Genomic DNA, 24,079 nt, shown 5'->3' on the forward strand with positions numbered 1-24,079 from the left:
TTTCTGCACGGCCCTGTGTGCATGTGAGAAGATAAAACAGAGAAAAGATCATGTCTTCATGTCTCTAATTAGTCAAATCACAGACTGTTACTCCCCTGTTCGTTTTGTTACTCCATGCCACTGCTCCTCATCCCTTCTCCCTGGTTTCCTCACGGTTTCTTTGTGTCTCTGGTTTGGGTTTATTTCTGTTTGTTGGACTTTGTATTTTTTTGTAAGTTTGATTGTTAATTAAATCTACAACAGAACTTTTACGTCTCTGTGGCGGCGACCTGTTCTACGTGTACCCTGCCTCTTGCCCTCGAAATATCTTGCTGGAGATAGGCACCGGCATCTGTCCTGACCCCACTGGAGACAAGAGTGTAAGAAAATGGATGCTGGCTAGCATGGAGACTAGAATGGAGGCTAGATCTCCCACACTTTGAAAACCTTTGGGCTTCACTGAAGATCAAGTTTTATATTTTGTCCTTTATTATGTAATGATTGATTGGAACATGTCATGTTTATTTCAAGGCTGATTGAGAGTAACATTTGCTTTTGTTTAATATTTTAAATGTGGCACAGTTTGAGCCTTTTGCAAACAAAATGTGTCACTTTGACTTTAAGTGCTGCTGTTCAGCCTCTTGTGTTCACAAATGTATCAAAGCAATCAAGAAAAACAGTAAAAGCAAAGAATCATGGGTGATGAAAGAGGTCTGTGTCTTTAATAAAAAAAATCACATTGGTTAAAATTTTACCATAGTTTTCTTTTTAATATGTTGAAAATATGTTATATGTTTTAATATTAAAATATGTTAGCTGCTTGGTTTGAGTCAATTCCTTAATATTCACGAAGAAGGTATTGCTTCATTGGTTGGTTTTTTAAGTGATAAGAGGGGAAAATGTTTTATTAGTGAAATAATCTGTCAATGGAACAAAAACTCGTCAAGTTTCTTTAGAACGATGAGATGTTAAAGTTTCTCTGTATGCAGATGACAGCGTTTCTGTCCTGTGATTGGTCAGATCAGTTTCTGTCCTGTGATTGGTGGCTTTCTTTCTAGCAGGAAGTTGTACACAGTGTGTAAAAGCTGCTGCAGGACTGCAGACATTCACAGGAAGCTGGACCAGCAATGGCTCTGCTGAAGGTTCTGCTGCTGCTGGGTCTGGGTGAGTTGGAAACACTGGAAACACTGGACACACTGGAGACACTTCCACTGGTTCCACGGAGGCTGCTGCTCTCGGTGACTCTCAAACTTTCCTCTGATTCTATTTCAGACTGAAACATCTTTGCATATAAACTGTGATGCTTTTTAATCTTTAACTGTTTGTAGTGGTTGCTTATTTGTTCTGGTCTAAAGCCACTATATTGTTCAACCAGCTTCAGTTTTCTTTCTTTGTTGATGTTTGTTAGCTTAGCTCTTAGCTCACATGTTTCTGTCTGACAATATGCTTTTGTGCATTAAAAAAGTACTTACGAGTCCACACAAAGTCTGATGAACGACGAACTTTACTTTTCTTCGAGTAGACATTACATAAAAATTCTTCAATCTTGCACAGCATTCCACATTTTAACGGTCAACAACTGTATAGAGCTTAGTTGACCATACCACATTGAATTTTCTTTTCTGAACTAAGTGACACCGCACTTTTCATATATTTTCAATTATGTCCTTTAGGTGGCGCTTTTCTACAAAAGAAACATACTAAAATAAAACCTTATTGCTAAGAAAATATCCAAATATGCAAAACGCATACACAACAAACAATGTTCAAACTGACATTTTTGGCTCTTACACTGTTTATCCTTTTTCTATTCCTGAAACCATGTTTGCACCTGATTTCTGAGTAAAGTCCTCCTTTTTCTTCTTCAGGTGTTTCCGTGAAGTCAGATGTTTCTCTGCAGAAGAGAATCATTGGAGGTTATGACTGTCATGACACGGAGCGTCTTTATCATGTTCGGCTGGAGAGCAGCAATGGTACTCATATGAAGCGATGTGGAGGATCTCTGATCCACCCTCAGTGGATTCTGACTGCAGCTCACTGCTGGCAGTTGGAGCCAGGATGGTAGGAAAGAAACATGAAGACAGTTTTATCTGCAGATGATCAGGTTTTCCGTCTGTTCATTATAATCTAATATTTTCTGCAAGACTAACGTAGCAGTGTTAAAAGTTCATCCACGGACTGCTTGGCCGCAGAGACAGATGATCCAACAAGCTCCTGTGATTTTTCGTCGTAATTTCCAGCAGCATGACCTCATGTTGCTGAAGCTTGAGACACCAGTAACAGATGTCCCACTTCCTCGGCTACCAGACCGCAGGTATCGTCTTAATAGGTAAGTCTTTCTCTGATCAAAAACATGACTTCAGGTTTTCTGTCTTCACTCCTCCAGTCCTGCTGCCTCTGCTTCAGCACACCTGAGTCAGGTAATCAGCCACCAGCTGAACCAGAACCCAGTTATCTCAGGTGTGTTAGACCAGAGACACATGTAAAGGATGGAGGACACACTGAGGACTGGAGGTGGACACTCCTGTGTCAGTGGATGAAGTCCTTCATGGATTTCTTTTCTGTTCTTTCATTGTTCTTCATAACAATTCATTTTCTACATTGTTATCTTGAATATTTACATTTTATTCTTATTGTGTTTTAGAGGTGATGCTGTTCAGCTGGCAGGAGAGGGAGCAACGACAACCGGTCCCAATAATGAGCGATGTGAGAGAAATATTGAAGTTATGAGAATAAAATCTTTGTTTCTGTCTCTACAGAGAAGGTTGAGATAAAAACATTTTTATGATTCCCATGTTTCTCTACAGTAACCCCCGATGCTGCTATTCCATCACATCTTCAATGTGTCGAAATGGAAGTTGTTGATGTTTCCCTCTTCGTGCCATTAACTGGGTCTATATTCCATGTTAAAGCACTGAACAAGGATATCTGTTATGTAAGTCTGTTTCTTGAATATCTCTCTGCAGCGATTAGAAGACTTTTCTGTTTTACAACATAAATAAATATATTGATATCAATTTTTCTACAGGATGATGATGGTGGAGCAGCGATGCTCGGCAACAAGATTTATGGTGTGATTTCTTTTGGTGGACCACGCTACGCATGTCAGAGACCAGCCGCATTCTTGGATGTGACTCAATACAAGAAGTGGATTAAAAGAATTACTGGGCTTAAATAAAACATAAACTATCATGAAATAATATTCTCATCAAATTTCCTCTCAAATTTGTATCTTCATCAGTTTGATCCACATCTTTGTGGAATTAGAATAAATTCATAGTTTTGTTTTTCTCACCAGATCCTGACCTCCCTAATGGAGCTGTCTCTGCATCAGAAATGAAAAATAAACCAATAAATGCATGAAAAAGAAACATTTCCTGGCTGATCGTCTTTACGGTTCAGTTTGTTCAGTTGATATTTTCCCTGAACTGAGTCTAAAAACGTGACAAGTTTTAAATCACATGAAGAGGAACACCAGAAGTAATTTATTTATTCAGTTTTTGTCTTTATTTTACATCAGAAATGAACATGCAGCATATGAAGCCTAGGCGCAAATTCAAACTGGAAGACTCTTTTATCCCCACCGGGACCCGTTAATTGAAGCGACCTGCCCACAATCGTCGACCTATCAACGCCGGACCAAGCCACGTCACGTCCAATCATCGACCAAGTCCCATCTGATAAGGACCTTCATTCATGGCGTCCTTCGCTCTCCAGCCGAGCTCAACCCACCTCCACCCCTTCTCCTCCATTCGCCTTGAAGCCTGCACCCTTCTTCAACCTCCACCACCAGTGCCGGGCCCTGGGGGATGACGTTCCTAACAGCATCGGGGATGCTCATCTGAAGCCTATCGCTAACGCTGCGATAACCGTTATCCCCAGCCAGGGCCCGAGCGCCAAAGACTTTAAATTCTGTTTGTCAATAAACTCTTCTAATTGTCTTCTCATCTCCGTCTGAGTCTCTCCAGATTGAACTAAACTCTGCAGCTCTGGAGTTACTCTTCCAGATTTATTTCTAGAGAACTTTAAACTCCAACAGGACCAAAGAGCTGTGCACAAAAAATAATGAAACAGTTGATACAATTGACAAATGATCAAATCCTAATAATTTAAAATTAATAAACATCACATTTTTAATAAAGAAGTAGAAAGTTAAAAACAATTTAAAAGTCAAAATCTGGAATGAAAGAAGTTTTAAGGAAATATTTAAAAACAGGTAAAACTAATAAACATGTTTATTTGTCATGTTGGATTTTAGTTTCCTTTCTCACATGCAGGTGCGCACAGAAGAACAGACTTTACTGTTAAGAGGGTTTGTTTTTAATCAGTTAAACGATTATTCAAGAATCAAGACTAGAGGACGTCAGAAGAGGAACGAGAGTCCAGGTAGGTTCGGGGGTCCGGGACAGCAGCGGATCGGAACGGCTTGGTAGGGCCAATCAGCGAGACGTGCCCGACCAGCGAAGCTCCAGGCTTGGCTCCGGGAAGCGGGATCAAGGTCTGTGAGGTAACAGAGAGAAAAGGACAAAATGACTGGACAATACTTGACACGGACTATGAGAGATCTTAGGGCTGAGTCTGACCAACAAGTGGTAACCATCGAGCGATGACTGGTGGTTCCAACGCTTCTTAAGAAACCTGCCGCCGGTTACTGGAATCGGTTGCAGGTGCGTCAGGCTGTCAAACTCCTCCGCGTAGCTCGTCTCTGAAAAGAACCCTCACTCCAACCTGAATCCTGACATTATTATGTAAAACTTCTCAGAAAATACAATGTGGTTTTCAGAAGTTTAAACATGACAGAAGTTCTTTGTAAATTTTATCGTAACATCTGGAAAAAGAAAAAAAGATGTCTGTAATAGGGGTTGCACCGACTACCCGACTAGTCAGTTCTTTACAATGACTTTTTACGAGGCCAGTCGACTAGTCGCAATCACGTGACAAAACTAATTTTTCCAAGAAAATGAAAGAAGGCAAACTAGATGAGTTTGTCAGACACCTCAACTTGTAGAAAAAATTTAATAATTTACCAAAGAGAAACAGAAAATCTGCGACAGACTGGCGACCTGTCCAGGGCGTACCCCGCCTCCCGCCTGGAATGTAGCTGGAGATGGGCACCAGCAACCCTCCCGACCCCATTGGGGACAAGGGTGAACAGACAATGGATGGATGGATGGATGGAAACAGAAAATTCCAGCAAGAGCTGCAGGAATAGGGGCATTGCGTGGTGCATTGCATGGCGCAGTGCTTAGGGCGGCGCCTCACATATAGAGACTGTAGACCGAGGTGGTCTAGAGACCGACTCCTGTCCTCGGGTATTTTGGCCCATTCCTCACTGCCCCACTTCCCTCTTCCTGCCACTTCTTGTCGGATTGCAGTCAAATAAAGGCAACTAGTGCCAAAAATGTCCTTATAAATAGAGAGAGAAAGAGAGATTTCAGAGTTTTAAAAACACATTTATTCACTCAGTGGTGATCCACAGGAACATTTAACACAACTTCAAATTAACACATTTACAAATGAAAGTTCACAATTATTCAAAGTAAATAAAACACCTTCATAATCCCAAATATTCTGAGAAATATTCCATTCTTAGATAATATTTATATTCTAACATAACTCTTGCTCTAACCAAACTCTTAAAGACCTTTACACCATCAGTATTCTGTTCATTATTAATTTAAAATTTTCTACTTAAATAAATTGGAAGCTTTGCTTGACCAAGAAAAAAATTTAACAACCGCCCAATTTTCTTCTTTCTTTTGCCATATAAAAAAACCCAAAATAAAAGTCTGTTCTGTGAAATTTTCTCCAAATAATTTCCAAATATCTCTTAGTAATGTAAATAAATCCATTATTCTGAAACATTGTACAAAACAATGAAAGATAGTTTCTCTTATTAAACAAAAGGGCCATTTATCTGAAACAGCAGGATTATTAGTAGAAACAAAAGCATGAACCACAATAGCACCATGCAAAATTCTCCATTGTAAATCACCAACAATTTTAGTCAATGGCTTATAAACAACCCTCATACAGGTCTGACCTCAAGACCAACTTTAAAGAAATCTCTCCAAGGAGTATCTCTTTAATCTTTTATTTTACTTTGTTCAAAGCCTTAACACATTTCATATATATTATCTTTCTATTTACAGAATCCTACTGAAGTTCTTTCTCCAACACTAATTTCTTGAGCTCCCTCCCCAGCTGCATCCACTGAAGCTCCATTGACAGTATCCGCTGATGTCCCTGGCTCTGGGTTTTCGTTAACCTGAGCAGTTTCTTTTTGAACCTTTTCAGGGCAATTACGAACTGAATAGCCCTCCTGGTTGCATCTAAAACACCTCATAGCTTCCGCTGTTGCAACAATAGTATAATCAAAGCAGTCAACCTTAAATTTCATCACTATGCTCAGTTCCTCAATTTCATTTTTGAGAAACATAAACACTTGTCTTCTAAATGAAACAACGTGTTTCAACTTTGCTGATTTGCAACCCGACGGGAGCGTTTTTATTGCTGACAGGATCTGACTGTGGTGTGACAATTCCTTCAGCAAACACATCATCGCTGTTGAAATGTGGCAAATTAGACAGGATGATCTTTTTTTTTGCAGGGCTTGTTAAAGGGAAAACAGTAGTTTGAGTATTTCTCAAAACAATCCCCCTCTCAACTACACTGTTCACCTAGTCAATAGAGTCCAAAACCAAAACCACCGCATTATTCATCCTGGACGCCGCCTTCACACTTTCACACCCGACAAGTTCCCTAACAGCCAAACCACACTCCTCAACCAAAAATCCACTATGTTTAATAAATTGAAAGACTCCCCAAGACCAGTAAGTCATATTTATTTACCTGATTGAGAACACTTGCAACATTAATGTAACTTAAAAAGATATGGGAATCAGAATTAAACAATTGTTTCTCAGAGGAAGAGTGGGGTGCAGTAGTCAAACAAATGTTAAAGCCCATAAGGGATGCATGCTCCAAATTGATACAGTTCAAAATTCTGAAACAATTATATTGGACACTGTTAGGTGAAATATATATATTATCATATATTTGTTGTTTCCTTTATAACAATAGTGTTTCATATTTGATGTTCCTTGATTGTTTTCTTTTCCCTAAACATAAAGACTGTTTCTGTATGTTTTGATCTACTTTATCTCCGTCTTCACAAGAGGGCCTCCCTGAAGAGAAGCAGTGATAACCGTGCTCACGGGGTTCATTGCTCACCAGGACTTCTTCTTCCTTTGAACTGTTAGATAGCTGACGAATCGTCGCCTTGAAGATATACGACCTGTTCTGTTTTTACTCTGTGTTCTAATGCAAGATAACATGGGTTTAGTTCGTGATTGTCATTAGCACTACAACTAAAATGCTTTGACCCCACCCCTTAGAGTTGCAGTGCTCTCTGTGATAGGGACTCTGAAAGTAATAAAAAGAGAGGAGCGGACAAATGTGTTTCAGAGCGGTTGGAGATTTGTAACTGTAAACACATCTCTGTCCGTTCTCCTCGCGAGTACAAAATAATCTAACTCTCTTGTCTTTTCTGTGTTGTTCAACTTGTCTTTAATAGGTGTCAAACCTGACAGACACCAATTAAATTATTGAGAGCTAGAATATGTAACTGTGATATTTGTTGGTGATGTAAACAAAGTCCGGGAGACATGCTTCATATGTTCCCCATGTGTCCAAACCTAATTTCTTATTGGCAGGAGGTCATGGGAAAAATTAACAGCACCCTTAACTCCAACTTACTCTTGACACCTACATTGGGACTTCTTAGCTTCTTAGATTATAAGGTCAAAATAGGAATTATTTTACTCTATTCTGTTTTGCTTTATCTCCTTCTGCTGGCTGGGGTGGGGGGAGTATGGAAGGATCAAGAGGAGTTCATGGGGGAAAATGTTAAAAACTCAAGTCCTTCTCTGTATAGCTACTTATTGTTGTATACTTTACAGCATTGATATTGTCAACAATGGTTTCAATGTCTGTTTAATTGTTGAAGGATTGAATAAACATTGAAAATTGAAGCAAAAAAAATGTTTGACAATATCTGGAAACGAACTTCAAGCTTCAGTCTGAGGATCTGATAGAGGCGATCTCTGCAGCCGACTGCATTTCAGTTCATCCCGTCAGAGAGCCGCTGCTGAGTCAGTGGAGGCAGCGCTGAATTCAACACTAACCAAACAAGATCCATTCATAATAAGTTTGGTTTGTGATGATCCAAAAGCACCATCGTGGTCAGTGCAATAATTTGACTATTATATGTGCAGCTATTCAGCGATCATCAGTATCAGCAGGTGTTTGAAAAATACAAAAAAGTCAGACCCGACTTTGTGCGACTTTTCGGACTTTTCTCCGCTGCTCACAAAGAAGTCCGACCGGGATAATAATCTGTTTCTTGCTCTTTTAATTCTGAATAATAGACTTAGTAAAAGCGGTGGTTTTTCAATCAATATTTGCAGTGCATATGGCTGATAAAGCCTCTAATGGTGCGTTCACCATTAGCCTGAGCATCAGGCGCAACTGGTTTACATTCAAAGTCTATGTGGTGCTCGGAGGCATTGGAGGCGTTCAAATCACGCTACGCTAGACGCTAAAACTTGCCTCCATGGCCTTCGACGTGCCTCCACGTAGACTTTGAATGTAAACCAGACGCGCCTGATGCTCAAAACGTGTTTGTTGTAAAACGTTTTTTGAGCTTACGTCACTATGATGTCACCGCGACTAGTCGATGTCGACTCGACTTTTATCATGATTTGGTCGATCTTAAAAAATATGAAGTTGTTAAACTCCTAGTTAACACTGCTAAAATATGTCATTAAATACTTTATTTTTACAACATTTTTCATTGATAATATTAAATCAAATTAAACAGAAAAGAAGGTTTACATCATCAAATATGATAGCCTTAATAATTCAATAATAGTATTAAAAATAGTATTTTTAAAAATAGTATTAATTTACAATTTTAACTTATTTCTATTGTTAAGGAAAAATGATTATTTTTAGTGCTTAATACAGTTAATCTTACGACATGTGTAAAAGGTATATTCAGCACTCTTATTTGGAACAGTTTTCTGTTGAGCAGATGAGCAGACATTCAGACAAACAGGGGCCAAAATGCAGATCACTCAATGGAGTCTCCCCGCTGTGAGGCGAAGCCATAAAATTAGCATTTTCCTTGGGAGACAGAGACTTTAGATTTCACAGGTATCTGTGAGGTCTTATCTCAGGATTGTTCTGTACTCAGAATGACCGTGGGAGCCACAGGGGGTCAGGGCCAGCTATCCGCTCTTTTGTCTCGGTAGAAGGCAGATGGTCCTTTGATCTTGGCCGTAGATTGAGGGGAGTTCCAAGTTTCTCTGAGTGCTTAAGGGAGTTTCCAGTTGGTCAACAAGAGGAACTCCTTGAGTGCATAAATTAAATAGAGAAACACCTCTTTAGTATAAGATTACGCGTCAGGAGAAAAAATACAGAGAGCGGCCACCATTTTGCCTTTTTGTATCGGCTCTCTCCAAAGACGCGTCTTTGCCTTTTTGTTTGTCTTTGTTTTGTGTTTGTTTGTCTCCCCTTGTCTGTCTTTATTTTTATGAGAAAAATGCATATCTCTGTTCCTCTGCAGTTTTGTTGTTGATTGCTTTGTATGAGATTAAACTCTGTGATCTGTGACGTCAACACGCTTTGTTGTTGTTTCACTTTAGCGCACGACGCCGCCACTCGCTGAGGATCCCGGAAGAATTAAAGAGGAAAGAGCCAAACGTTTTGTCCAAAGTTAACATTAAATTATCCTCTTTTTTACACTATGCACCCAGGAATATTTGCTGTTATTAAATGATACAAACTTTTTCTAGAGTAGTGATTTTGTCATTCATGTTATTCTTCATACTTAACAGCAGTGACGTGTTGTGAGGTTCATAGCTGGTGAGGCACTGACTTAATCATAATCAGATTTACAAATAAATCTGATTTATTTGTAAATAAGTAAATGTAAATAAATAAATGTAAACATGTAATATTTACATATAGAAATTTCACAAATGTGCACAACGCTGGAGGGCAAAAAGACAATTCTTTTACATGCCATCCATCCACTGCAGCGCAGTAGAATAACTCCATACAGACAGGAGAAGGAACGTACAGAGGGGATCCCAAGGGGGCTTGAGCCCCTGCTGCTTTAATCCTTGATGCCCCTAGTGATTGTTTTGAAGTTTTTATTTTTTATTTTTAAGTTTTTCTACCTGTAAGTCAGGAGGTCTGCTTGTGGCTCTCCACAATAATATTTAATATAATAATTTAATAAAATAAATCAGTCAGGCTGCCCTCGGTCTAATAATGAGGATTCTCAGTTTCTCTCTTCCTCCATGATGTTCAGACTCCAGGCCCATGGTGAGGAGGAGGGTGGCGGATCTGCGCTGTCTAACTATCTATGGGCAAGAATATTTTTTTAAACCAATAATCAAATGAAGCCTAGGCGCAAATTCAAACTGGAAGACTCTTTTATCCCCACCGGGACCCGTTAATTGAAGCGACCTGCCCACAATCGTCGACCTATCAACGCCGGACCAAGCCACGTCACGTCCAATCATCGACCAAGTCCCATCTGATAAGGACCTTCATTCATGGCGTCCTTCGCTCTCCAGCCGAGCTCAACCCACCACCACCCCTTCTCCTCCATTCGCCTTGAGGCCCGCACCCTTCTTCAACCTCCACCACCAGTGCCGGGCCCTGGGGGATGACGTTCCTAACAGCATCGGGGATGCTCATCTGAAGCCTATCGCTAACGCTGCGATAACCGTTATCCCCAGCCAGGGCCCGAGCGCCAAAGACTTTAAATTCTGTTTGTCAATAAACTCTTCTAATTGTCTTCTTATCTCTGTCTGAGTCTCTCCAGATTGAAATGTATTTTGACCAATAAAATATATCAGAATCTGGTAGCCAGCTTGTGTGTGCTACCAAATTATTTATCTTGCTAGTTGTGAGGCACATGATCAAGTAAGTGTTCAGTCCTGGAATGACAGTCATTATGCTGGTTAAAGACTCAAAACATTTTGTTCAAGAGGAAGTGGAAGAAGTTTTTTTGGAGCAGTTTGCCACATTGAGATCATAAACATTTACACACATATGATACATACTGTAGTTAATTTATCACCAAGGAATAGTTACTTTGAAAAAGTATCTTGATTACTCAATGAAAAATTCATCCATCATCTAGAAAATGTGCCTCTCCATTGTTTATGTTTGTGATGTAACTCCTCAAGGAAAAAGAGGAAAGCAACAATAAATGTTTTTACTAAATAAAAATGATAAATATAGTAACCCACAGTGACCTGGATACATAATTTTAATCTGATTATTGGATTGTAAATACTAACATGTTAGAATACTTGTTACTGAAACAAAGGTCTCTGCACGGGCCTGTGTCATTGCGCAGTGGTGTGCATATGAGCAGGTAAGACAGAAAAGACAGAGTCCTTTTGTCCATAACAGAGTGTTCCTTATGAGTTGTAACATTCCTTGTCTATAAAATCCGCTAACCCTAACTATGTTACAAAATAAAGCTGCAACACTGGGACTTTTTCCCTTAAATCTTCAAGTTAAGAACTAAAATATAAGAATGATTTTATAGCCAAAACATTTGCTGTAAATGCTGTAAAATATTGTACATCTATTGTCAGAGTAATGATGTCAGAAAATACCTGTCAAAAAATCTCCACTGGTGCACAACATCCACTTTAGTGGACAGGTGATCATTTGTAATTTCTTCAAATACAAAGTTATTTTTAAACTACTTCAGTATTATTAATCTTTAGGGGTTGCTTCATGTCACAATATATATTTTTACCTGCAAGAGTTTCCACAGTAGAAGGAGGGACTGGTTATTCCTGAATGCTTTTTCATCTTTCCCCCATATGTAATTTAACTAAATTTCCTTGCACTTGCAGCTAATTGCCGCTAGTGGTTTCAGTGTATTGTGTGATGCACTAGAGTCCACTTTAGTGGTCTGTCTGCATTTACAAAAGTAATCTTCTATGTACAGACACAAAATTACGCCATATTGTAGCCATGGTAGCACAACAATCAAGATGATTCTTTGCATCTTACAAAGTAAACATCCTAATTAAATCCTAAATAAACTATTTATTTTTATTTATGTTTTCTCTGCTGAATGTACTAAATAAAATGTAATAACATTGTCATTCTCAATAGATGACTGCTACAGTTTTAGATCTATAATCTGTTACAACTCAACCATTTCTAGGGGCCTCTCAGTATCTGGAGGGCCCTGAATGTCTTGAGGGGTCCCTGAAAGGCCCCTACCAGCAGCTACTGAGTTTTCTTTGCCTTGATATCTCAGTCTTATAATTTTAGAAGAATGGCATAGAGTTAACAACTCCAAGCTTTTTGTTTGATCTTTAAAGCAGTCTGCAGCCAAACTGTTAAAGAGGTTAAACAGTCAGATATTATTAGGGTTTATTTAATAAAATAGCAGCAAATTTACTTATTTCATAACTTCATAACCAGAGACCTTCTCTAGTCTGGTCTGTTTAACAACTTCAGTCTCAGATCAACTCAGCCCTCCAGGTCTGTCAGCAGCAGAAACAGCAACATTAAACCTATCAGGGAAACATAAACTACATTTGCTTTGCATTGTCCCCACATGATGACAATGATACAGTATAATCTGATTAAATATTAGATTCTTGACTAATATAGGTTGTTGCTATGTTGTTGTACAATGTTTTGTACAATGGGCGTGCTGTGGTGGCGCAGGGGGTTAGCACACCGCACATTTGGAGGACGACCTTTGCCGCATGTCCTCCTTCAAAAATGGCGCCGGCTCAGCTGGCCGCCTGCAGACGCAGCTCCCGTCGTGTGTGTGTTAATCTGTGTATGAAAAATTCTTGCTGTAACTGCGAAATAATTTCCCTGCTGGGATGAATAAAGCAATTCTTCTTCTTCTTAAGATCTTGTTCTTTTCCTTTTTAACTTTGAGCCCCTGCCCCCCCTAATGTTTCTGCACGGCCCTGAGTGCATGTGAGCAGATAAAACAGAGAAAAGACAAAGAGTCCTTTTGTCCATAACAGAGTGTTCCTTATGAATTTCTTGTCTATAAAATCATAAGATTCATAGTTTCTTTTACGAAGGACATTTTAGTTACATTTGTCTTTTTGTTTTTCTATTTTTTTGTATTCCTGTTTGTCCTTAACTTGATCTTTGTTAGCACATTAGCTCCACTTTACACCAAACTAACTTTTAGCCACATAAAACAGATGTTTTTTTTAATTAGCAGATTAATATGTAATCATTAATCTTATTCAATTCACAGACTGTGATTTGAGTAATCACACTCTGTGATTACACTTGCTTTGCATTGTCCCCAAATGATGACATTTGGGGACAATGTCCCCAAACTAATCACAGATTAAACACTCTGTCATTAGTCAAATCTCAGACTGTTATTCGTCGGTTTGTCTTGTTACTCCATGCCACTGCTCCTCATCCCTTCTCCCTGGTTTCCTCATGGTCTCTTCATGTCTCTGGATTGGATTTATTTTTGTTTGTTGGACTTTGTGTTTTTTTTGTAAGTCTGATTTTTAATTAAATCTACAACAGAACTTTTACATCTCGTGCCTGCTGCATTTGGGTCCACACTTCAACCACACACATCCTGACAGACGGTGGTAATGCATCGGAGTTTAAAGCCACTCTGTCCATCATGGTCAGTTTGGAATGAATATATGTAATGGAAACATTTAAATATGAATAATTGTTTTGTTAAGGACCAAAATAAAGCCAAACTTGCTGATTTGCACAAGAACAGAACAGAGGATTAAAGAGCTGCTCGGACATAATTTATTAAAACCCTGGAGATATTAAGAGTCCCTCAGCGTTATCAACAGATTTGGAAATAAGGTTTGTTGTTTCAATGGAAAATAATGACCTACTTAAACACCTTAAGGGGTGATATCAAAATTATGGTGCATGAAAATAAGTCTGCGTTTTAAGTTCTGATGCTAATCCAGCATCTTACCATTGCTGCTCTGCAAAAACACAAAATCTTACCAAATTGTTTTGGTCTAGTTTCCAGTGCAAATGTCTTAGCTCACTTGAAATATGACATCAACAAGTAACTCTTTAGCACCAAATAAGAGTTTGTTTAAAGTGAATAATTCCTCAAAATTGGTTTTAAAAGAACTACTAGATCCACTGGCAGATTATTTCACTTAAAACTCGTACATTTTTGCCAAAATTAAGGAATCATTTGCTTAAACAAAACTCTTCCATCTTGGTGAAAAGTTAGATTTGTCTTATTTCAAGTCTACTAAGATATTTGTATTAGAAACTGGACTAAAAATGGTAGAAATTGGTGTATTTGCAGTGTGAGGTGATGGATTTCTGTTTTATTATCCTGCTATTTTTTCAAAATCAAAACTAAACTGCAGTGTTTCACACATGGCGATCATGAAAACGGAATGGATGACTAGCATGTAGGCTAACATGTAGGCTAAGATGTAGGCTAACATGTAGACTTGATCACATTTTGAAAACCTCTGAGCTTCACTGAATATCAAGTTTTATATTTTGTCATTTATTATGTAATGATTGATTGGAACATGTCATGTTTATTTCAAGGCTGATTGAGAGTAATATTTGCTTTTGTTTAATATTTTAAATGTTGTGGCATAGTTTGAGCCTTTTGATAACAAAATGTGTCACTTTGACTTTAAGTGCTGCTGTTCAGCCTCTTGTGTTCCCAAATGTATCAAATCAATCAAGAAAAACAGTAAAGCAAAGAATCATGGGTGATGAAAGAGGTCTGTGTCTTTATTAAAAAGAATCACATTGGTTAAACATTTTACCATAGTTTTCTTTTAAATGTGTTTTAAAAATCTGAATTGTTTTCATTTAATAAGGTGAATTTCTGAGTTTTAATTTTTTGTTACAATTTTGCATTTACAACAAATGCAAATGCTCTTCACCATGCAGCACTGTAATTTTGTTCTTTTTAAAAATCAAAGAAGCAAACCCTTGTCTGTTTATAGAGGATCATTTTCACAGCTCATCAGAAAACAAAATGATTCTAGTTTCAGGATCAAAGGCAGATGTGAATTCTTGTAAATTGGAAACCACACAGTTTTTCTTTAAAAAATTATCAACCTGAAAACAAAGATGAGTTGTTCTTTCTTCAGATAATCAGTTTTATTTTATCAAGTTTGCAATCAAGTTTTCTCTTGTGAAAAACTCACTGCAAACTTGTGCACTGCAAAAACAGAAAATTTACCAATTATTTTTAGTCTATATTCTAGTTCAAATCTCTCAGTTCATTTCAGATAAAGCAAAACTAATTTACAAGTAACTTTCCATGAAAATATAGGAGCTGCTTGTTTTGAGTCAATTCCTTAATATTGATGAAAAGATTATTGTTTCATTGGTTGATTATTTAAGTTATAAGAGGGAAAAATGTTTTATTTTTTGTGAAAAATCTGTCAATGGAACAAGAACTGTTTTCAAGTTTCTTTAGAACAATGAGATGTTAAAGTTTCTCTGTATACAGATGACAGCACAGATCAGTGTCTGTCCTGTGATTGGTGGCTTTCTTTCCAGCAGGAAGTCTTGAACAGAGTTTAAAAGCTGCTGCAGGACTGCAGACATTCACAGGAAGCTGGACCAGCAATGGCTCTGCTGAAGGTTCTGCTGCTGCTGGGGCTGGGTGAGTTGGAGACACTGGAGACACTGGAGACACTTCCACTGGTTCCAGGGAGGCTGCTGCTCTCTGTGACTCTCAAACTTTCCTCTGATTCTGTTTCAGACTGAAACTTCTTTGCATATAAACTGTGATACTTTTTAATCTTTAACTGTTTATCCTTTTTCTGTTCCAGCTGCCATGTTTGCTCCTGATTTCTGAGTAAAGTCCTCCTTTTTCTTCTTCAGGTATTTCAGTGAACTCAGATGTTTCTTTGCAGAAGAGAATCATTGGAGGTCAAAACTGCCATCACATGGAGCGTCTTTATCATGTTCGGCTGGAGATCAGCAATGGTACTCATATCACCCCCTGTGGTGGATCTCTGATCCACCCTGAGTGGATCCTGACTGTAGTTCGCTGCTGGAAGTCGGAGCCAGGATGGTAGGAAAGAAACATGATGACAGTTTTATAATCAGGTTTTTTGTCTGTTCATTATAATCTAACCTTTTCTGCAGGACTAACAGAGCAATATTAAAAGTTCATCCACAGACTGTTATACATTACATTCAGTCAATCCAACAAGCTCCTGTGATTTACGGCCCAGACCATGACATCATGTTACTGAAGCTTCAGAGACCAGTAACAGATGTCCCATTTGCTCGGCTACCAGACTGCAGGCGTCGTCTTCAAGTGTAAGTCTTTCTCTGATCAAAAACATGACTTCAGGTTTTCTGTCTCCACTCCTCCAGTCCTGCTGCCTCTGCTTCAGCACACCTGAGTCAGGTAATCAGGCCACCAGCAGAACCAGAACCCATTTTTATTCTTATTTCGTTTTAGAGGCAATGTTGTTCAACTGGCAGGAGAGGGAGCAACAACAGCCGGCCCCAACAATGAGCGATGTGAGAGAAATATTGAAGTCATGAGAATAAAATATTTGTTTCTGTCTCTGCAGAGAAGGTTGAGTTAAGAACATTTTTATGATTCTCATGTTTCTCTACAGTGAGAGTTTCTCCTATTCCAGCACCTCTTCAATGTGTCGACATGAGAGTTTTTCGTATTACCGTCATCATGCCGGCATATGGGCATGTATTCTATGCTGAAGCGCCAAACAGGGATGTCTGCTATGTAAGTTTGTTTCTTCAATATCTCTCTAGAGTGATTGAAGACTTTTCTGTTTTAAAACATAAATAAATATATTGATATGCATTTTCCTACAGGGCGATGTTGGTGGAGCAGCGATACACAACAACATGATTTATGGTGTGATTGCTTTTAGTGGAGCAAATGCATGTCAGAGACCAGCTGCAATCTTGGATGTGTGTAAATACAAGAACTGGATTAGAACTACACTTGGGATCCACTAAAACAGAAACAATTATGAAATAAAATTCTCATCAAATTTCCTCTCACAAATTTTATAATTGTATCTTCATCAGTTTGATCCACATGTTTGTAGCATTAGAATAAATCAATAGTTTTGTTTTTCTCACCTGATCTTGACCTCCCTAATGGAGCTTTTTCTTCACCTGAAAAATGAAAAATAAATCAATAAATGCATGAAAAAGAAATATTTCCTGGCTGATTTTCTTTATATTCATGGTTCAGTTTGTTCAGTTGATATTTTCCCTGAACTGAGTCTAAAAACGTGACATGAGTTTTAAATCACATGAAGAGGAACACCAGAAGTAATTTATTTATTCAGTTTTTGTCTTTATTTTACATCAGAAATGAACATGCAGCATCTAAACTCTGCAGCTCTGGAGTTACTATTTCTGATTTAGTTCTAGAGAACTTTAAACTCCAACAAGACCAAAGAGCTGTGCACAAAAATAATAAACTGAAGTTACATAATGCAACAATTAACAAATAATAAAATCCTAATAACATAACAACAATAAAAAACATCCTATTGTTAATAAAGATACAAAGAAACAAAAAGTTAAATGATTAAAAACAATTTAAAAGTCAAAATCTGGAATGAAAGAAGTTTTAAGAAAATATTTAAAACAGTTTAAACTAATTGATGTTAGCTTCTGGTTGCCACAAAGTTAACATAAAAATTATAGCAAATGTTCCTCTTTTGCAGTTAAAGTGTCATTGTTAATATATCATTTTTAAACTTAGAACTTTTTATAGGGTTACATAAAGCCATAAACAAAGAATTATATTAACATTAAAACAAAAATCGCCTGAAAAATAATGTAGGAAGAGCAAAAATATTTTTTCTTCTTTCACTGGGTTAGGGTTACACTGAAATGTAGGTATTATTAATTTAGTGCTGTTCTCCACTGCAAAGGGAAAATCTGTTGAAGTACAACTCAAAACCACTTCTTTCTCGCCCTCCGTATCTGCCAAGCTACACACAGACTCGTTTCCATAGCAACTGACAACAACGCCACTCTATGTTTCAGGATTCAACACCAAAAAACACTAAATATTTCCCACACAAAGACCAGAACATTTAGTCTGTTGCAGCAGTATGGCTTTAGCCTTCATGTTTATTTCACAATTATTAATTAGTGATCGCTGTGGTAGATTATAGCTAAAACTGCTATTAGCTAATCTAACACAGCAGTTTATGGGTCATGTTTATACTGTGTTCTTTACACATTTACAAACTGTAGCTCACAAAACACATATTTCATTAAAAACTAAGCAAAAATGCTATTGCCGTCTTACCTTTACTCATAAATAGAGTCCATGATCCTCTGATCATTCTGAACAAAAATATCAGTTCATCCAAAGCCAAGTCTGTCTTCCGACACAAGTTGAGAAAAGAAGGCAAAGGAAGCAGAAAAAGCCGTTTCTGTCAGGACATCCACAAAGCCAGTCTTTGCTTGTGTACCACCCTTTTTGAAAACGAGTTTTCGATTGTAGTTTGAAGCAAACTTTTCAGCTCTGGTGTCCGTTTTCCTTTAGTATTATTTTCTGCTTTGATTGAAAATCCACTTTAGAAAACTAAATCCAACCTACGACAGCCACTTCGAGGACTAAGGCCTCCATATGTGGGTTTGCTTTAAACCCTGTTCCACCTCAGCACAACCGGAAAACAAGTTTTTATTTGACATTAAACACAGACATCTGATCCCCACAAACTCTTTTCTTCGCACATTAATAAGTTGTCTGGCAGTCACAGCACACCATTCAAAATGTGTCCACCAAACAACACAGGTCACTGCACCTGAAATGACATCATAAAGCTTATTACTAAACAGAAAGAGAAGACGACGCTATATAAACACAGCTTCAATCACTAGTAATATCAACATGGCCTTCTTAGCACGGTTAAATAAAGAATGTATGTTTAATCCAAAATATTTAAAAAGGGCAAAATAGCCCCCTTTAAATATGTTAATGTGTCATGAAACGATGTGGGTGTTGAGGTGGTGAGGCAGACGCTGTAGACCCAGGTAGGATGAATAGTTGATTTTAATAACGAAAAAACACAGTGCAAGCCACGGGCAGCACGGCCGAGCGGAAGCCAGGGCTCGACGCCGGTAGCAACCGCTAACAAGAACTGAAACACAAAAGACTGTGCGCACATTTGACGATTGCAAGACAAGGACCCGACAAAGACGCAGACTAGTGATGTTACGTGATGTGCCGAGGCTTCGAGGCGTGTGTCGAGTAACGGAGGGGGCGTTTCCGTAAAGCGCGTATCGAGGCTTGCTTCATTTAGGGGAGGAGCCGAAAACGATGACGTCCGAAGCCTCGCTGCCTGGCTGTACCACGTGACTGCTTCGGGAAGTGGCTCAGAGTTTGGCGCGGGGTTTGACAGCTTTAGAAACCCCACAGGCTCCATTCAAAATGTGGGTTGTTGTAGACGAGTTGCGGTCAGTTGAGAGAGTGGATAGAGTTTTGATAGTTTGGATAGCAGAGTTTGGATAGTGGTTATTTAGTTTGAGACAGTTAGTTTGGTGTTTGGAGAGTTTAGGACAGAGATAGACAGATAGGAGATTTAGGAGCAGGAGGACAGGATAGGAGTAGGATGGAGCCGGCGAGAAAGAGGAGGATTTCCCCTATGTGGGAACATTTTGATTTGATAAGCCCTAACAAGGTAAGGTGAACTGAACATTTGCAGATGCATTAGGTTTGCTTATGAGGAACTGTATTTTTCACTGTTTCTTATTATCTGTAAAGGTGAGGTGTTTATTGTGCTCCAAGGAGTTGGGGTACAATAATAACACCTCATCCATGTAGTGTCAAAAAAGAGAAATCGTTTGAAACCAAAAACTGTGGAGAAATTGTTGTTTCTTAATAAAAATGCATGAAATCATCCAAGTTACACAAGCATTAGCCTATTCACTACCCCCTCCCTAGTTCCAAAAGCACTTTCACTGTCCTCTGCCTGATTAAGCCCAGGCCATTTTTCTAGAGTCACAGAAAAACTTTATTACACAACATGCCATATCACATGACACATGACTATTTTGGGAATAATTACACACAGAGAATACATTCAAACAATATTTTATTATACACATATGTGTATACATAATTTATGTAGACAAATGATTTCGTCCTACACCTTTTGTGAAGTCCTTCCCAAGAGCCATAATAGACAAAAATACAATGCATCACACGTGTTAAGATACAGCTGGCTGTGATTATACACCTGGCCAGTAGGTGGTTTCGTGTGCACATGAAGCCTCAAGAAATGAACCCTTTCTCGAACCAGTTGGCTCAAGTGGTTCAATGCCTCATGAGGCTTCATCTCACCATCACTAACGCAGACACACAGGTGGCATTAAATACACAGAGGGTAATCACAGAACGAGACACACCTGGGAACAATCAAGGGGGAGACAGGACAACACGGAGACTGAAAGACACAGAAAATTCTAAAATAAACACACAGAAAACACGGAACATGACATAATGTGTGTGATTTTATACTTCTATCATGTTTGGAAACAATGTATTTTGTTCACTTGATTGACGCCAAGCAATGGGGCTTTCTTGTTTACAGTAACAAACTAAAGCGTTTTCAACCACCTGTCATGTAAACTTAAAACATAAAGTAACAGAGCATCTTGAGGAAAGCCAATTTTAAATAATTGAAATAGAGCTTACCGTAATCTTGGACGATATAAAACGGACAGAATTTCCACAGGTGGGATGTTTTTATGCTGACGTCAGAACAGGTGATGTGACATCTGTATGTGCACTGCCACAAGGGAGGACGGATTGATGGGGAGCACAGACAGTCAGAACAGCAATCAAGACGATTCTTTGCATTTTACAAAGTAAACATCCTAATTAAATCCGAAATGCACTATTTATTCTTTAGTTTTTTTTTCTCTGCTGAACGGATTAAATAAAATTTAGTAACATTGTGATTCTCAAAAGACGACTGCTACAGTTTTAAATATATAATCTAAAACTGTCCCAACCATTTTTTTGGGCTCCTGAATGTCTGGAGGCCCCTACCAGCAGCTACTGAGTTTTCTTTTTCTTGATTTCTCAGTCTTATAATTCTAGATCTCAGAGGTGCTAACATAGAAAAATGACATAGAGTTAACCCCTCTGAGCTTTCTTGATCTTTAAAGCAATCTGCAGCCAAATTGTTATAGAGGTTAAACAGTCAGATATTATTAAGGTTTATTTAGTAAAATAGCAGCAAAGTTACTTATTTCATAACTTCATAACCAGAGACCTTCTCTCCTCTGGTCTGTTTAACAACTTCAGTCTCAGATCAGCTCAGCCCTCCAGGACTGTCAGCAGCAGAAACAGCAACATTAAACCTATCAGGGAAACATAAACTACACTTGCTTTGCATTGTCCCCAATTGATGACAGTGATATAGTATGATCCGATTAAATATTAGATTCTTGACAAATATGGGTTGTTGCTATGTTGTTGTACAATATTTTAAGATCTTGTTCTTTTCCTTTTTATCGTTGAGCCCCTGCACCTCCTAATGTTTCTGCACGGCCCTGTGTGCATGTGAGCAGATAAAACAGAGAAACGACAGAGTCCTTTTGTCCATAACAGAGTGTTCCTTATGAATTTCTTGTCTATAAAATGATAAGATTCATAGTTTCTTTTACGAAGGACATTTTAGTTACATTTGTCTTTTTGTTTTTGACAATGTATCATCAGGACTTTTTTTCTATTTATGTATTTATGTTTGTCCTAAACTTGATCTTTGTTAGCACATTAACTCCACTTTATGCCACACTAACTTTTAGCCACATAAAACAGATGTTTTTTTTTCAGTTAGCAGATAAATATATAATCATGTCTCTAATTAGTTAAATCTCAGACTGTTACTCGCCGGTTCGTCTTGTTTCTCCACGCCACTGATCCTCATCCCTTCTCTCTGGCTTCCTCATGGTCTCTTCATGTTTCTGGTTTGGGTTTATTTTTATTCCTTGGACTTTGTGTTTTTTTGTAAGTTTGATTTTTAATTAAATCTACAACAGATCTTTTACAAATCCAGCCTGCTGCATTTGGGTCCACACTTCAACCACACACATCATGACAGACGGTGGTAATGCATTGGACTTTAAAGCCACTCTGTCCATCATGGTCAGTTTGGAATGAATATATGTAATGGAAACATTTAAATATAAATAATTGTTTTTTAAGAACCACAACAAAGCCTTTCTTACAAAATAAAATAACAACAGTAAACTTTTTTCCTTAAATCTTCAAGTTAAGAACTAAAATATGAGAATGTTTTTATAGGCTAAATATTTGCTGTAAATGGTGCTTGTTGTATATCTAAAGTCAGACTTATGACATCAGTAAATACCTGTCAAAATATTACCACTGATAGTGGACAGTTGATCATTTGTAATTTCTCCAAATACAAAGTTGTTATTTGGAAACTACATCAGTATTACTAATCTTAAGGGGTTGCTTCATGTCACAATATATTTTTCACCTGCAAGAGTTTCTACAGTAAAAGGAGAGACTGGATATTCCTGGGTTGGTCTGCATGCTTTTTTATCGGTTCTCTCCAGGTACTCCGGCTTCCTCCCACAGTCCAAAAACTATTAGGTTAATTGGTCTCTCTAAATTCTCTAAATAAAGTGTTGATGTTTGTTCGTCCAGTCTGTCTCTGTGTGTGGACTGGCGACCTGTTCAGGGTGAACCTTGTCTCTCACCCCCAAAATATTTAGCTGAAGATAGGCACCAGCACCCGTCCTGACCCCACTGGGGACAAGGGTGTAAGAAAATGGATGGATGGAGGCCTTCCACACTTTGAAAACCTCTCGGCTTCACTAAAGATTAAGTTTTGTATTTTGTCGTTCATTATGTAATCAATTGGAACGTCATGTTTCAAGTCTGATTGACGTGACAAAGTGGATCAGAGAAGCCCGCTTTGTCACGTCCACCAAGGTGCGCCGCCAGGAATCTCGGGCCCCATGACAAAAAATTAAGGTCGGCCCCCACACGCAGCTGCTGTTACAATTTTTTGAGTCTATCTGACCTATCAAAAGCATCACGATTGTGAAGGCTTGCAACTTGCTTTCTTTGGTTCAACACTAATACTAACACAATATTTACTGCTCATGAATTTTACATGCAACAGTCTGCATACAGTGTGCAAGTAGTTTGCTTAAATTTTTTCTATTAGTTTTAGATTACTGAAATGTCTCTCCCCACTAGCAACAGTCATAGGCAACATGCAAAATGTACATGAAGCAATCCAGACTTCTCAAAAAATGCTATGTAATTGCATTTTATTCAAGCTGCAGTATATAACTTTAATAAAAAATATGTTTTCTCCATATTTGTTAAGGCTGTCACCTTGTCGTGCCAGTTTGTTATGAGAAAGTAATCTGTGAAAACAATCAATCTCCTCCTCCTGCTCCCTGAGCTGCTATTGCTAGCTAAAGTAATGCTAATGTGAAAGGTCAGAGGTCGCATTTTAAACAAAGGGATCTGTTCATGTTTTATTTCCACTCTTTGGTAAATTAACAAGAAACAGATAATTTGCATGTTTTCCATACAAGATTTAAAATACTCACAATCCTGATCAGCTGATTTGCACAAGAACAGAACAGAGGATTAAAGAGCTGCTAGGACATAATTTATTAAAACCCTGGAGATATTAAGAGTCCCTCAGTGTTATCAAACAGATTTGGAAATAAGGTTTGTTGTTTCAATGGAAAATAATGACCTACTTAGACACCTTACGGGGTGAAATCAAAGTAAGGTGCAGGAAAATAAGTCTGCGTTTTAAGTTCTGATGCTAATCCAGCATCTTACCATTGCTGCTCTGCAAAAACACAATATCTTACCAAGTGTTTTTTTGTTTAATTTTTAGTGCACATGTCTTAGTTCACTTGAAATAGGACAAAATCTACAAGTAACTCTTTAGCATGAAATATGAGTTTGTTTAAAGTTAATAATTCCTCAATATTGGTTTTTAAAAAAGTACTAGATCCACTGGCAGAT

General features: G+C 38.2%; 2 protein-coding genes across 2 annotated transcripts; both read left to right on the forward strand.

Annotated features, from left to right (window-relative positions):
- Positions 1-1,076: 1,076 nt before the first annotated feature.
- On the forward strand, positions 1,077-17,238 carry LOC114143483 (putative trypsin-6). Its single transcript, XM_028015560.1, has 7 exons — positions 1,077-1,143; positions 1,848-2,040; positions 2,123-2,308; positions 2,624-2,685; positions 2,787-2,914; positions 3,008-3,203; positions 17,083-17,238. Exons 1-6 carry the CDS (start codon positions 1,107-1,109, stop codon positions 3,155-3,157), a joined length of 756 nt encoding a protein of 251 aa, XP_027871361.1. The 5' UTR covers positions 1,077-1,106; the 3' UTR covers positions 3,158-3,203; positions 17,083-17,238.
- Positions 15,542-17,164, forward strand: LOC114143499 (trypsin-like). Its single transcript, XM_028015581.1, has 6 exons — positions 15,542-15,697; positions 15,919-16,111; positions 16,186-16,362; positions 16,508-16,569; positions 16,671-16,795; positions 16,888-17,164. Exons 1-6 carry the CDS (start codon positions 15,661-15,663, stop codon positions 17,032-17,034), a joined length of 741 nt encoding a protein of 246 aa, XP_027871382.1. The 5' UTR covers positions 15,542-15,660; the 3' UTR covers positions 17,035-17,164.
- Positions 17,239-24,079: the final 6,841 nt, after the last annotated feature.

This window comes from Xiphophorus couchianus, chromosome 4 (genome assembly GCF_001444195.1).
Source record: "Xiphophorus couchianus chromosome 4, X_couchianus-1.0, whole genome shotgun sequence".
NCBI classification, from domain to species: domain Eukaryota; kingdom Metazoa; phylum Chordata; class Actinopteri; order Cyprinodontiformes; family Poeciliidae; genus Xiphophorus; species Xiphophorus couchianus.

Bases quoted from the DNA above. Each gene is read 5' to 3' on its own strand.
- LOC114143499 (XM_028015581.1), top strand. From the start codon at position 15,661: ATGGCTCTGCTGAAGGTTCTGCTGCTGCTGGGGCTGG. The intron at 16,112-16,185 runs GTAGGAAAGAAA...CCTTTTCTGCAG, and splicing joins TGGAAGTCGGAGCCAGGATG to GACTAACAGAGCAATATTAA. The intron at 16,796-16,887 runs GTAAGTTTGTTT...ATTTTCCTACAG, and splicing joins CAAACAGGGATGTCTGCTAT to GGCGATGTTGGTGGAGCAGC.
- LOC114143483 (XM_028015560.1), top strand. From the start codon at position 1,107: ATGGCTCTGCTGAAGGTTCTGCTGCTGCTGGGTCTGG. The intron at 1,144-1,847 runs GTGAGTTGGAAA...TTTCTTCTTCAG, and splicing joins TCTGCTGCTGCTGGGTCTGG to GTGTTTCCGTGAAGTCAGAT. The intron at 2,309-2,623 runs GTAAGTCTTTCT...ATTGTGTTTTAG, and splicing joins CGCAGGTATCGTCTTAATAG to AGGTGATGCTGTTCAGCTGG.